Below are 15,615 nucleotides of genomic sequence, written 5' to 3' on the forward strand. Positions count from 1 at the left end.
TACAGGTTAGTGGTAGACACTGTGTGTGTATGTGCAGTACATAGACACACAGTGTCTACCATGTACTGGTTAGTGGTAGACACTGTGTGTGCATGTCCAGTACATAGACACAATGTCTACCATGTACAGGTTAGTGGTAGACATTGTGTGCATGTACAGTACACAGACACACTGTCTACCATGTACAGGTTAGTGGTAGACACTGTGTATGTACAGTACATAGACACTGTCTACCATGTACAGGTTAGTGGTAGACACTGTGTGTGTATGTGCAGTACATAGACACCGTGTCTACCATGTACAGGTTAGTGGGAAACACTGTGTGTATGTGCAGTACATAGACAGTGTCTACCATGTACAGGTTAGTGGTAGACACTGTGTGTGTATGTGCAGTACATAGACACAGTGTCTACCATGTACAGTGTCTACCATGCACAGGTTAGTGGTAGATACTGTGTGTGTATGTGCAGTACATAGACACAGTTTCTACCATGTACAGGTTAGTGGGAGACACTGTGTGTATGTGCAGTACATAGACACCGTATCTACCATGTACAGGTTAGTGGTAGACACTGTGTGTGTATGTACAGCACATAGACACAGTGTCTACAATGTACAGGTTAGTGGTAGGCACTGTGTGTATGTGCAGTACATAGACACCGTGTCTACCATGTACAGGTTAGTGGTAGACACTGTGTGTGTATGTACAGCACATAGACACAGTGTCTACATGTACAGGCTAGTGGTAGACACTGTGTATGTGCAGTACATAGACACCGTGTCTACCATGTACAGGTTAGCGGTAGACACTGTGTGTGTATGTACAGTACATAGACACCGTGTCTACCATGTACAGGTTAGCGGTAGACATTGTGTATATGTGCAGTACATAGACACCGTGTCTAGCATGTACAGGTTAGTGGTAGACACTGTGTGTGTATGTGCAGTACATAGACACAGTGTCTACCATGTATAGTGTCTACCATGCACAGGTTAGTGGTAGATACTGTGTGTATGTGCAGTACATAGACACCGTGTCTACCATGTACAGGTTAGTGGTTGACAGTGTGTATGTACAGCACATAGACACCGTGTCTACCATGTACAGGTTAGTGGTAGACACTGTGTGTGTGTATGTACAGCACATAGACACAGTGTCTACCATGTACAGGTTAGCGGTAGACACTGTGTGTGTATGTACAGCACATAGAGACCCGTGTCTACCATGTACAGGTTAGTGGTAGACACTGTGTGTGCATGTACAGCACATAGACACCGTGTCTACCATGTACAGGTTAGCTGTAGACACTGTGTGTGTGTATGTACAGTACATAGAGACCGTGTCTATCACGCGGAGTCTATCTCGTGTCGACCGAGTGGGGATGTAACGTGTACTCACGTTTTGACGTTGACGATAAAACAAGTTGTAGATGTTCACAAAGGAATTGCTAACGATGTTAACGATGTTAACGACTGTAGTCAACGGAGTCTACGCGAGTCGACGATGTTTGTAGAAGTTTAACGAAGCGTGGTCAAGGAACGCAACCGCCGCGTGCCAAATACCAGTGCATTGTGGGCCGACCGTACCACTTCCGGCGATTACGTAGGCCGTGACGTCACCACTGTGACCACACGTGGCACGTGACTCCGCGCAGTGTCAATGCGTGTGCTGCATTACGCAGTGCACACAGAGACACAGTGTCTATGTCATGTACGGGTTAGTGGTAGACACAGAGACACAGTGTCTATGTCATGTACGGGTTCGTGTTAGACACAGAGACACAGTGTCTATGCCATGTACGGGTTAGTGGTAGACACAGAGACAGAGTCTACGTCATGTACGGGTTAGTGGTAGACACAGAGACACAGTGTCTATGTCATGTACGGGGTTCGTGGTAGACACAGAGACACAGTGTCTATGTCATGTACGGGGTTAGTGGTAGACACAGAGACACAGTGTCTATGTCATGTACGGGTTAGTGGTAGACACAGAGACAGAGTCTACGTCATGTACGGGTTAGTGGTAGACACAGAGACACAGTGTCTATGTCATGTACGGGGTTCGTGGTAGACACAGAGACACAGTGTCTATGTCATGTACGGGGTTAGTGGTAGACACAGAGACACAGTGTCTATGTCATGTACGGGGTTCGTGGTAGACACAGAGACACAGTGTCTACGTCATGTACGGGGTTAGTGGTAGACACAGAGACAGTGTCTATGTCATGTACGGGTTAGTGGTAGACACAAGAGACACTGTCTGTCATGTACGGGTTCGTGGTAGACACAGAGACACAGTGTCTATGTCATGTACGGGTTAGTGGTAGACACAGAGACAGTGTCTATGTCATGTACGGGTTAGTGGTAGACACAGAGACAGTGTCTGTCATGTACGGGTTAGTGGTAGACACAGAGACACAGAGTCTATGTCATGTACGGGTTAGTGGTAGACACAGAGACACAGTGTCTATGTCATGTACGGGTTAGTGGTAGACACAGAGACACAGTGTCTATGTCATGTACGGGTTAGTGGTAGACACAGAGACACAGTGTCTGTCATGTACGGGTTAGTGGTAGACACAGAGACACAGAGTCTATGTCATGTACGGGTTAGTGGTAGACATAGAGACACAGTGTCTATGTCATGTACGGGTTAGTGGTAGACACAGAGACACAGTGTCTATGTCATGTACGGGTTAGTGGTAGACACAGAGACACAGTGTCGATGTCATGTACGGGTTCGTGGTAGACACAGAGACACAGTGTCTATGTCATGTACGGGTTCGTGGTAGACACAGAGACACAGTGTCTATGTCATGTACGGGTTCGTGGTAGACAGAGAGACACAGAGTCTATGTCATGTACGGGTTAGTGGCAGACACAGAGATAGTGTCTATGTCATGTACGGGTTAGTGGTAGGCACTCCGTGTGTTGCATTCATACACAGGCCGTGTGTATACGGGTCATTGGTAGATACGTGCACTGTGTGTATTCAGTATACACACTGCCATGTACGGGTTAGTGGTAGACACTGTGTGTGCAGCACATAGACAGTGTCTCTCATGTTACGGAACATCGATAGACGCCGTGTGTATAGTACATAGTGTCTACCAAGCACTGTGCAGGTCACCACTCATTGTGTGTGTGCAGTACACACATTGTTATGTGGAGGGATAGATATGAGTGAGATGCGTGTTGTCTACGTATTGTAGTCATATTTTTAATCTCGGTTCTTTCGGTAAAGCCACGTAGAAGGGAAATAATAAAGTAATATTTATTTTATTATCGTTCGGTAAAGCCACGTAGAAGGGAAATAATAAAATAATATTGATTTGAACAAAATAATAAAAATAATATTATTAATGTTCTTATTTCCCTTCTACGTGACTTCACCGAAAGAACCGAGAATATGAATCCCTGCAGTCACGAAAGCTTTAAAACGAGAGCAGTCATATTTGTTGGAGCTTTTGCCTTCCCTATAACCGTTGAGAAATCAACTCAAACAGGAACAGGCACACTCCGTCATCGACGAGTGACCGGTGCTGTGTGTAAACATCAGCACTGGGGGAGACAAAGGTGGCCGGGCGTGGTGCCGAGCAAGCCAACCCCTTGCCGGCTTTTAATCGATGTTGGGTATCGGCACTTGCACCTCCGATTAGCACGGTCGGCAACGTACAGAAGGAAACGAAGTTCAACGCACAAAGATCCCCTCGCTAGCCTGAACAGACTGGTGGGGCATTTTTTGGTGGGGCATTGTAAAGCGATGATCACTCTGCGTGAGTGCGAGGCACAGCGCGGCGCAAGCATGGCACAAGAGACGTTCTTGCTGCCGAGTAGGGACGTGCTCCCGATTTTCAAATTATTCTTGAAAAAAAAATCCCAAACATCGTGCCCCCTGAAGGCCGGAAACCCCATAAAAGCCACGTGACGTGGCTCATCAAGTCCTGCCCATCATCTCTCAGCCAGCGTCACAGGTGATCGTAGCAAATATTTTTTATTTTCCTCCCCGACCCCCCCCCCCCCCCCCCAAGTGTTTCCGTGTTATCCGATTAATCGTTTGTTCGACCCGATAACCGGCAGAATAATCGGATAGCCCAGCTGTATAAAATGACCATGGTTGATAAGGGCAAGGTAAACATGGGCTTCTAGGATGCAATCGAAAGGAAAAAATACATATATTTACACAAACAGAAAAAAACATTAAAGTTGACTTTAAATTGTATTTAATGTACAATATATAATTTACAGGTAGAAAGGTACATGGATCAAATCACTTCGTTTTCTCATAAAATATTAAAATCAAATAGTTACGTAGTATATTTTCTGAACCGACCTTGGATTAAATTTGCTACGCGTCTAATTCAACCTACATGGAACCCCCGACAGAAATAGTATTGAGCCTTCCAACGACGGTAATCACACTAACACTTCATCACTCCGTGTTGATTTCCTCTTTTGATCACCTGTAAGGCGCTAAAGTGACTAATTTATTGGTTTACTGCAACAAAAATATAGATCAATACTGATATTAATGTACGTGAAATTACGAGTGCCAAAACTGTACAGCTTTTTTTTTTACAAAATACTTTTTTTTTCCCTTCTCCGCATGAAAACTTGAGTTCGAACAATTCATAAACACGGTCATCAAACAGGCAAGATTCCAATGTTAAGCTAAGTGAAAGAGATGTCAAGTTAATCAGCAATACAAAGACACTAAGGCGATAGCTATGTTGCTTAGTAGTTTCAACTCGCGAGCTGGAAAGTTGTCTCAAAGCACACACAAAATTGACAACACCCTATTACCGAAAGCTTCATCGTTGAGATTTGCAAGATTGGCGGCTGTTGGATCACATTTGGTGGGGTGGTGTCGTTCAAACGAAATCGTTGGAGCGAAAGGCCATCATGAAGGTTCTCACAAAGTATGCAGTAGTTTTGTAGTTAAGTGGCGACGATTACTCTTGTAATCTCCAAATTGAGTTAGTTTGCAGCAAATTGGTCAAATGTGGACCGTGACGCTGGAATCCATGCCCGACTCTTTTCGAAGTCCCAGGGATGTTTAATGTCCACGGCGAAGCAGACGATGTATACCATTTATGGTTAATACACCTACGATATTAGCTTGGGCTGATATGGTTTTAATGGTTAACCAACCATTGCGAAGCCACAATGTGGATCTCACTGGGGTGGTGGAATCTGGCGCTCCGTTTTTCAATTCTTGTCCGGATGGTTTCAACTCCGAAACAAAATAAATTATTCAAATTCGCCCCTTTTTAACTTTTAAATGGAGCTTTGAACTTTTTTTTACTTAAAAATGTAAGATATATTTTAAACGCGTTCTCTTTAAAAGTAGCATTTTAAGTGGGATGCTGCTCCAGTAGCACATACCGACCAACCACCACTGGATTTTAAACATAACAAATGTACAACGCTTAGGTTAGGCAAAGTTATTTCCCGGCCAATCGTGAGGAGCCATGAACGTGTCTCTCCGCTAAACCAGACTCACAATTTATTTACGCATATGTATTTATGCTTGCGTTAACGCGCACAAAACACGTGTTTTTTCTTGTTTCATATCGTGACGATTTAAAAAAAAAACATCTGCCACAAAGCCAAAAACAAGACGACCGACGATATCTGACACACAACAGGCAGTGGACCAAAGTAGTGGGTACTCTAATTTCTGGAAGCCAAGTTCACTGCCAGCTTCACAATAATGGCACTTTCATTTTGATGTAAACATCTTAACCGGGCCGACTGTCGTTCCTCGATCGCAGCAACCGACTTGACCTACTCCTGCTATAGTGGCGTGCACTTCGTCCACGAGCCCTACCCCCCCCCATCAGAGTACAAAAGGCAGAATATTAAGATTGGATTACACGTTACCCGGTAACGCATCTCACGACCGCAGATATTTACAATGAGGTCTTTTTTCTTTTAAGACAGTTAAGATGTATATAAGCACAGTTGTATTATACACAACACGTCCTTACATTTTACACGTGATGGGGGGGAAGGAAATGGGCAGTTTTTTAGATACAAGAACACTACTTCTGATATAAGCTCACGTGGTCTTGCTCCCAAGGGGTGTGCTTAAATCCAAATGATTTTGCAACCTAATGCACTCTAACAAAACCACGTTAGCCTTTCCCTATTTCTGCCACCGAGATATCGACCGAAACTCCGTTCTTCCCGGTGTTTAAGCGTGGGCAGAATGACCGGGTTGCAGGCGGAACCCAAAGATTGGGTACCTAAATCTATACCAGCATTTAAAAATGATTCCAGGTGGTACGTTACATATCCCGAACGTTGTCACATCGTAAATCTTGCCCTGGCCGGCTAACCGCCCACACCCAATGCAGCACTTGAGCTCGGTGCAAATGTCGTTTTTACAGATGTTCAATTACACAATCTTTTGACAAACAGAAATGCATTATTAATCTTGCGTACATTCGCTCACTTCTAGAGCACAGTGAAGCTTTTGACCCATGTTAAAGCAGTTTGCGCTTTATCTTTGCCTATTTAGCATTTCTGCATATACTGCAGTCCCGAGCGAGTCAGATGTGCAACGTTGTACCGTGCGTAAATCTCGGAATGGTTGAATAGATCTTGCACAGCAGACTGGGTGCCCGGTCATAATGCTATACGTAGTGTGTACATGCAGCTGCAATTTCATCATACTATTCATGCGGCCACATCAATTACATTTAAAATATCGACAGCATTGTTATTGTAAACAAATTTTCACAATTAAAAAAAAATGTACATCATTTTTTGTTTTTATTTCCTGCGTTAATGTTTTGCATGGTTTTTTGAAGAATCCATTGCATTCTTATACAACGTATTTACATTATTATACATTTTTTTAAGGATAAGGATTTGCGCATTTCCAGGCCGCTTAATTGCCTCCGTCACTCAAAGCACCACGTAGCAACCATTCCGATGACCTGCTTCAGGTCTAGCCAAGGAGATCCTCCCCCCCAGTGGCAGCTGTCCCTGTGTGCGAAAAGACATGCAGCACTTGTCTACAAATGGGCATTAGTCTGCCAGCAGATGTTCTATGCACAAACCTCCCCCCGTCTGATGAATATTGACATTCCACAACAAACCTGGGGTTGCAATGTGGACGATTTCCCTCAAATGCGAACTTTAAAGATGTATCATCTCTCTTATATAAATTTACATATTGTAAAAAAAAATTAGCTAAAAAAATGTTTCCATAAAAAAATTCTCAGATGCCGTCTGGAACGCTCTTCCTTCCGATATCATGAAGCCACTGGCGCTATGCACTTTTAAATATAGATTGAAAACTTGTTCCTTTAGAACTACCGTTTGTGTTTCGTTTGCTGTCCTTCCGCCGCACATCAGATTAGCACCGTTGGCTACGTACTGTGCGAAATAAGTTCAACATACATACATAGTGACCAGACGTACTGGAAGGTGGACTGTGGTGAACCCATTTAACACTGCTGGGTGGGACAGAGGCTGGGGGATTTAAGAAATCTGCAGCGTTGTTTCAACTGCCGCGCTAGAAGATCGACCCGACGTTCACTAGATGGCAAGTCCAGTGTGCTAACCATTACATATCGGCAGCATCCCACAGCTGCTGTTAGTCTTGGCTTAATGTGCGCGTCAACTTTCACGTACGTAAATTGTGTTGCTCACACACTGCATTTATCCCAAAGATAACTGTTGTTTTTTTAAGGCTGTTCTTTTGCAGCTGACCTACGCAATGATGTATTCATTTACAAGATTTCCATGCAAATTCAACGGCATGTAAGGCCAACGTTTGAAAACATATACACTACCCCTTTTCCATTGGCACATACGAGCTGAGCCAGCGCAGGGCCCTCACAGGACACATTCATTGCGCGAGACGTCAGCGGCATGGCTCAACTTCTGCCGTGGAAAAAAATGCGGCGCCTCCTCTTGAGCCGCGCCGGGCTGGCTCGGCATAGGCACGGCACGGGTTTAGTACGGTGGAAAAGAGGTACTGTACGCACGTAACATTAAGTCCAATTGCTTTTTTCAAGTCCAGAGTAAAAACGCTACCTTTGGACACGGCGCCAGTCGCTCAAAACTGTCGCTTGAATAATATATATAATTATTCAGAATTCATGCGGAAATGCCATACATTAGAATTATCTGGAATGTAGACCCATTTCCTTTTAAAAACGTTATCAAATACAGCTATTGGAAGCAATAAGAAACGTTTGGAATCAGTTAAAATTACATGAGCAGCAAACAAATTATTATTATGCTATAGTCTATTTACAAATATTGTTGTTTTTTTACCTGCAATGTTGGCCATTTAACATAAAATATGGCAACAATAATAATCTCACTTTAAAACTGGGAGGAATAATAATTATGTAAAAATCTGGATGAAAAAAAAAATAGCACAATTGGACACACAGAGAGAAAATAAAAATTGCACCTTTTATAAGAACACGAGAAACCAGAAATAATGAAAAATGGTCACGTCGCTAATCACACAGCGCTGGGGACGTTGGGTCAGTGTCTCGCACGAGCGTCACTAGCGCCGTTCTGCGGTGGCCGCGTGGTGTGCTGGTTCCCCGCCTCCGCCTGGCTCAGCGACACCTTCATGTCCTTCTCTCCTGCAGCTGCCGACAGAAAACAGGCCCTTGAGAGACATACGCAAAGCACGCTATTGAACGTACATGTTTGCTGAACGTCTTTCGCACCGGTGACGAGCGCAGCCTGTCGGCAGCGGTCGTCGGAAGACGAACGACAGCCGCAGCCACAATCGACGCCGGCCCTCGTCTTTGGTTCCTTCGGCGAAGTCACGTACAGTGAGAATAAAGTAATAAAATGAAGCCATTAAATTCTCATGGCGTTTCATTTATTATTTTATTCTCATTCTACGCGGTGACTTTAACCGAAAGAACCAAAGAAGATGAATCCTTGCAGTCACGAAAGCTTTAAATCGAAACGCCAGCCCTGCTGACCAAACGCGGCCCCCATCTCTCCACGCACGCCAAATATTTGTTCATCGTTACCGAGCTATCGATTGATGGCGATTAACGGAGGAAACTACGCGGCTGTGCTGTGTAGCTCTTCCACGCAGCCTTCGGGTCGTACCACGCGATGTCCGACGTTTCTCCCCCCATGTGCTGGGAGCTTCTGAAGGAAATGAAGTGTGCAGCTCGCTCTCTGCCTCAAATACCGTCCTTGTTCTATACCTTCGGCTCTCACGTAAACCTAACCACTCGCGGGACTCGAGTGAACCTAAGCGGAGACCAATGGATAAATAAATCGAAGCCACCGACAATTCCTCACTGCCAATTTAGGAAAAACAAAAATTCCCTCTCCAGGTAAAAATCACACCCTCTAGTGCAGGGGCCGGCAACTTGAGGCTCCAGAGCCGCATGCAGCTTAATTAAAGGACTGCAGTGGTGGCTCTTGAGACAAAAACAAAAAAATGGATCTTCTTGTTATTTTGGTTGCCAACCCCTAGTCCAGTTTCACGATGGGCAGGGGTCAGCAACCTGCGGCGCCGGAGCCACACGCGGCTCATCAAGGACGGTTTCGTGACGTTTCTTAAAAGACCACACCGTCTCGTATTCACATCCATAGCAGCTCTTGAAATATTGAGGTTTTTGTTTTTACCGAATTCGAAAAGAAAGCGGCTCTTGTTTTTGTTTTGCCGACCCCTGCTCGAGTAGATATGCGTCGATAAACATGAAAACTCTTATTGTTGGTTCTTTCGGTAAAATTACGTAGAAGGGAAACAATAAAATAATAAAAATATAAAAAATAACATTCTCACGACGTTTCGACTGCAACACAAGCAATCATCATCAGGTGTGAAAACCACAGCAAGATGATTGCTTGTGTTGCAGTCGAAACGTCGTGAGAATTTTATTGTTTTATATTTTTGTTATTTTATTGTTTCCCTTCTACGTGACTTTTCCCGAAAGAACCAAGAATATGAATCCCTGCAGTCACGAAAGCTTTAAATCAAAATGAAAACTCTTACCTACTACGACTTCTTTGTTGCCGACTGCTTGATGTTTTGGGTCTTTGGGCCTGTGCTCAGTGCCCGTAATTTAAAAAAAAAAACCTCTCTCAAAACATAAATTTACATTTTGTATACGGGAATTTATTAAAGCATTTAAAAAAAAATGATGTTGCTCATGATTGCAGTAATAGTGCTGGTACTCCAGATAAGCATAATAACAAACGCGCTTCAACGCATGAACGGGTTATTGTGTTTGTGAGCAAATGTAGAATGTTGGCGAACGCAGGATGGATTGCGGCCAACTTACGGCAGTCACCCAGCTGTGAAATACATCATGGAAAAATCCCACACTATTCTTAAACCGCAGCAGCAACACCGCCACCACCATCACTATTTTTTATTTTACGTTAATCACCATTCGATAATCCACGACTCAATGAAGGCCTCTCCACGCCGTGAAGGTCGTGTGGGTTGTTTGAACATACTTCACCACGACGGTCAGTGCTGGTTAAGTCAACGAAGGGGGAATGATTAAAAAAATGACCCACCGGTGATTATAGCTGTGGACGAGGCTCTAATCTCATGCAGGCCGCAAACCGCTGTACGGCTGCTAATTCCCATCAACGCCATCGCCATCAACGCCATCAAGTTCAGTAATAATAACAAGCAGCAACACGCCTAATTAACTTAGCACGGAGCTTTAAATCTCAGTTAACATGATTGATGACTATTATTTTTTTGGGGAGGCCTCGTAATGTGTCGAAATACCCTTCAACGCCTGGCATAGGCAAAACAAATTGGTTGCAAATTGGTCCTTCAACTTAGCGGTGGGCTGAAAATATAATTAGTGGCGTTCCAACGCTTGGGACACCACCAACCATTTTGATTTGTTTGGCTACGTGGGGTGGTGGAGGGTCATTCAACACAAACTTGGCCAGATAATTGCGTGGCCTAACTCAACTGTTAATTGTGAAACGGTAACCTCATTCATAATATTATTATTTTGCATATTTACCCAGGAAAGCCTCACCGAGTCTCAAGGCTCAGTGAGCAGGGTGCCGCGGGGGCGAGATGTTAACTACCCCGCCTGGTATGCAGGAGGTCTTGGCTTCCATCCTGACCTGCCGCCTGCTGTATATTTGGAGTTTGCGATGTCTCTCTCCCTGTGGTCGCGTGGATTTTTCACCAGCTCCGGGTTTGCCCTCCACATTCAGACACGTGATTTTAGGGCATTTGGCTGCAATAAATTTACACCTGAGTCACTTCCTATGAGCTGTCCTCCAGTATAAATACATATTCAGATTCTGAAAAAGAACTATATAGCTCAGTGGGCCTTACCTGGTAAAATTGAAAAATGTAATTTGCAGGAGGGTCCTGCCAGGTTTTTCACGTAGATGTTACTGCTGTTAGATTGTGTGGTTTTTTTTTTATCTATGGGAGGAAACCAGACAACCTGGAGGAAACCCATGCAGAACAGCGGGAGCAACAAACAAACTCCGCACGGAAAGGTGTCCGAGTTGAGAATCGAATGCAGACCGTTCTTTCTGCAAGGCACGAGCGTTACCACCGTGCCACCTACTCATAATTAGTTAATAAAACTCATAGCAACAACTGTATCGATTCTGCACAGCAGGAATCATGCATTTGTTGCAGCAGCAGCAGCAGCAGCAACAGCGTTCAACACTGTCCCAGGGTGGCGAGGGTTCACACACTCACCCAATGAGTGTCTCTTGATGGCTTGAGCGCGTTCCTCCTTGTCGAAGTACCATACCGTAATCGCATACCTGCGGAGAGAGCCACAGCTTTGTAAGAGAGAGGGCCGGTGTTCATTTTGTTAACAAAACGAGTGTTGGCATATTCATAAACATCCCCCCCCCCGCCCCCGCGGGTCACGTGACTCTGTTCTGAAAACACCAGGAGGCTGCAAGAATCGAACCGTCAACTGCGTACAGATCGATCCTCGTGGCGATGGCGCCCGACTGCCAAGCCCGACCGTCCGTTGTACTCTGGGTCCGCAGTGTGATGGTAAGCACACTGGACGTGCGACCCAGAGTTCGCCGGTTTGAACTCCTGCCGCGGGAGTTTAGGCGTTGGACAATTCTATTAATGTCTTCTCCACCCCTGTCCACCCAGCAGTATAAATAGGAAACAACCACGGTCAATCGGCAGGTCGCATGTGGTTGGATAAAGCGTGGGTACTCCTATCTTGCCATGGTGGGGCACCACGGTGGCTATGAGATGTTAACTACCTCGCCCAGTATACAGGAGGTTGTGGGTTCGATCCCGACCCTGACACCTGTATATTTGGAGTTTGCATGTTCTCCCCGTGGTTGTATGGAAATTTATCCGGGTCCTCTGGGTTTTCCCTCCAGATTAAGAAACATGCATATAGAGTATTTGGCTGCTATCAATGTCCACATTGATAAGCAACTTCGTTGAGCTTTCATTTGTGGCCAGGTCACTTCTGAAAAAAAGCTATATAGTTCAGTTATGGTTTTACCTGGTAGAATAAAAATAGTTTACAGTTTAATAATAGGGTTTTCCTCCGTTTTTCTGGCAACAAAACTGAAACCTTTTTACAAGGATTCATGTCTGCATTAACCACAATACCTGCTGTCAAAATGCAAACAAAAAACATACTATGATAATATATGCATTGTCCTTGAAACTGATTGGTCCACACCAAGGGACGGTTTTCTTTTGAGCCTCAAACCAATTGGTGCTCGACCAAATGATGCCAAAAGGCGTACAGCTCAAAGACAATGCACAATCAAAGTAATGAGGGCTCGGGGTGAGCATCTACATCATTAGATCTCCTTTGCCAGTACCAAAATATAAGAATAGGGTTTTTCCTCTTTTTTCTGGCAAAACTAAAACCTTTTTACAAGGATTCATGTCTGCATTAACCACAATACCTGCAGTCAAAATGCAAACAAAAAACACTCATTACTTTGATAGTGCATTGTCTTTGAGCTGTACGCCTTTTGGCATCATCTGGTTGAGCACCAATTGGGTCGAGGCTCAAAAGAAAGCCGTCCCTTGGTGTGGACCAATCAGTTTCAAGGACAATGCATCATATACTATCATAGTATGTCTTTTGTTTGCATTTTGACTGCAGGCATTGTGGTTAATGCAGACATGAATCCTTGTAAAAAGGTTTCAGTTTTGTTGCCAGAAAAAAGAGGAAAAACCCTATTCTTATATTTTGGTACTGGCAAAAGAGGTCTAATGATGTTTACAGTTTAGTTTTTTTTTCCAAGACAAGAGTAGGATTTACCCTTTCTGACAATACAGCAGGGATTAAGATGTTTAAACGGCAAAGAAATACCTTTTGCAAGAAATCAAGTCTGCATTAAATCACTTTTTGTGAACATGCAAGCATGCTCTGATGATACATGCATTGTCTTTGCTACTGGCAAAAAGGTTCCCGTGATGTCGCTGCTCACCCCGAGCAATAAATGCTCTGCTATGTGTGGCGTTGTCTTTGTGCCGTTCGCCTTTTGGTGTTCTCTGATCAGACACTGGTGAGACTAGGCCACAGAGAGGGCTGTCTCTGGTCTCGGCCAATCAGTTTTAAAGGGTAAAACCTATTCTTATTTTTCATGCTCTTCCAAGACATCTGATCAGTGTGGAAGAGTAGGCCAATATACCCTCTAGAGGGCGCTTCTCTTGAGCTCCCTCAAGTGGAGTCCTTTCGGGGTTTTTTTTTTTTCCTCCCCCAGATGCAACGCTCCAGCACCGCCTTTGCACTTTGCAAACGCACACTCACCGCGTCGAGTATGAAGCCTGCACCTCGTGTGGGTTCCTACGGTCCGACCAGAACAGGAGTAGACGGTCAAATATGGGCTCGATGTCCGCAAACTGTGGCTTTCCCTCGGGGAAAATCCGCAGCACACCACCGTGGACCTGCCAACGTTCCCAAACACACACAAGGACAAAGACACCCCCGTATAGCCTTAACGGGCTGTCGGAGCAAGTGCCGTTAAGCGAGCACCTATGAAGGCCGGCACGGCACACGAGGGTGCGAGTGGCCAGCACCACTCGCCGGCCGCCTTTGTCTCCCTCGTGTTGATGTTTACACACTGCACCAGGTACTCATTTGAGTTAACAGACGTAATACACACACAGACAAACAAAATTGCCACCGCTTGTCACTGGCCATTTTTGTTTAACCACTGCTGGATGAACGTCCGTCTCGTGCGACCGCACGGGCGCAACTACAGCTCCCCGGCGCGTTTTCGTGTTGTACCGCGCGGTGTTCGTCAAGATGCCCGACGTTTCGCTCTGTGTTCTGGGAGCTTCTTCACTCATTCATTCATTCCCTCCTGGAACGCGGAGTGAAGTGTGGGCACACACACACACACACTGCAAGGCTATCCAGCAGGAGCTACCAATACCCACGCAGTGCCAACGATATCGCTCGCTCCAGACGCTGAGACGTATGTACGCATGTTAAACTTCGCTCGCACCATACATCGCCAACCGCGCTAATCGGAGGTGCGGGGGATGGACAACAAACTGAACACAAAAAGCAGTTCTAAAGAATTATTATCGTCAGGGACACTCGGATTTTTCGCTATTACACCAATTAGTCGCTAATTGGTGTAATAGCTCCTATCGCCGGGACAGGAAGACAATGCGGAGTGGGCAGCGGCACGGGGCCCTGGGAGGTGGGAGGGGGGGGCGTGGGAGCGGGGATCCATGTCCTCGCTGACCTTAGGATCCCATCTCTCGGTCGCGCAATCTTTCCATCGGTGACGTGGGTACGAGCCGGTCCCGCACGTAAGCCAGGCACACGCGCAGCTCCCGCTCAGAGCCTCCTCGCACCCAATTATTTGTTTTGCTTGGACATTCTTTTTCGCATTAGCAGTTCCCCTCCCCCACCTCTCTCTCTCTCTTCCTCTTTTTGTGCGAGGCCGGACGTCGTGACGGCGCACGAGTGGTTCAACCTACAGTGGGGGAAAAAAGTATTTGATCCCCTGCTGATTTTGTACGTTTGCCCACTGACAAAGAAATGATCAGTCTATAATTTTAATGGTAGGTTTATTTGAAGTGAGAGACAGAATAACAACAACAAAAATCCAGAAAAACGCATGTCAAAAATGTTATAAATTGATTTGCATTTTAACGAGGGAAATAAGTATTTGACCCCTCTGCAAAACATGACTTAGTACTTGGTGGCAAAACCCTTGTTGGCAATCACAGAGGTCAGACGTTTCTTGTAGTTGGCCACCAGGTTTGCACACATTTCAGGAGGGATTTTGTCTCACTCCTCTTTGCAGATCTTCTCGAAGTCATTAAGGTTTCGAGGCTGACGTTTGGCAACTCGAACCTTCAGCTCCCTCCACAGATTTTCTATGGGATTAAGGTCTGGAGACTGGCTAGGCCACTCCAGGACCTTAATGTGCTTCTTCTTGAGCCACTCCTTTGTTGCCTTGGCCGTGTGTTTTGGGTCATTGTCATGCTGGAATACCCATCCACGACCCATTTTCAATGCCCTGGCTGAGGGAAGGAGGTTCTCACCCAAGATTTGACGGTACATGGCCCCGTCCATCGTCCCTTTCATGCGTTGAAGTTGTCCTGTCCCCTTAGCAGAAAAACACCCCCAAAGCATAATGTTTCCACCTCCATGTTTG

The 15,615-nt window shown here is 45.3% G+C and overlaps 2 protein-coding genes across 3 annotated transcripts in view; both read right to left on the reverse strand.

Moving 5' to 3' along the window:
- Window positions 1–4,015, reverse strand: part of LOC116953949 (uncharacterized) — a 35,978-nt gene extending 31,963 nt beyond the window's left edge. The window contains exon 1 of one of the 2 annotated variants that reach the window (XM_076051983.1): window positions 1,400–4,015. The gene's annotated coding sequence lies outside the window, so the exon portion shown is untranslated. The remainder of the gene's footprint in view (window positions 1–1,399) is intronic. The other variant, XM_076051981.1, reaches the window with a different exon arrangement.
- A 191-nt stretch (window positions 4,016–4,206) lies between these two features.
- The window catches only part of LOC116953961 (egl nine homolog 1-like), a 45,346-nt gene continuing 33,937 nt past the window's right edge, over window positions 4,207–15,615 (reverse strand). The window contains exons 4-6 of the mRNA XM_032974304.2: window positions 13,749–13,885; window positions 11,696–11,763; window positions 4,207–8,621 (exon numbers count right to left, since the gene is read on the reverse strand). Coding sequence (XP_032830195.2) covers window positions 8,512–8,621; window positions 11,696–11,763; window positions 13,749–13,885 — 315 coding nt within the window. The 3' untranslated portion in view covers window positions 4,207–8,511. The remainder of the gene's footprint in view (window positions 8,622–11,695; window positions 11,764–13,748; window positions 13,886–15,615) is intronic.

This window comes from Petromyzon marinus, chromosome 53 (genome assembly GCF_048934315.1).
Source record: "Petromyzon marinus isolate PM22_M1 ecotype Great Lakes invasive population chromosome 53, UKy_Petmar_22M1.pri1.0, whole genome shotgun sequence".
Taxonomy (NCBI): Eukaryota; Metazoa; Chordata; class Hyperoartia; order Petromyzontiformes; family Petromyzontidae; genus Petromyzon; species Petromyzon marinus.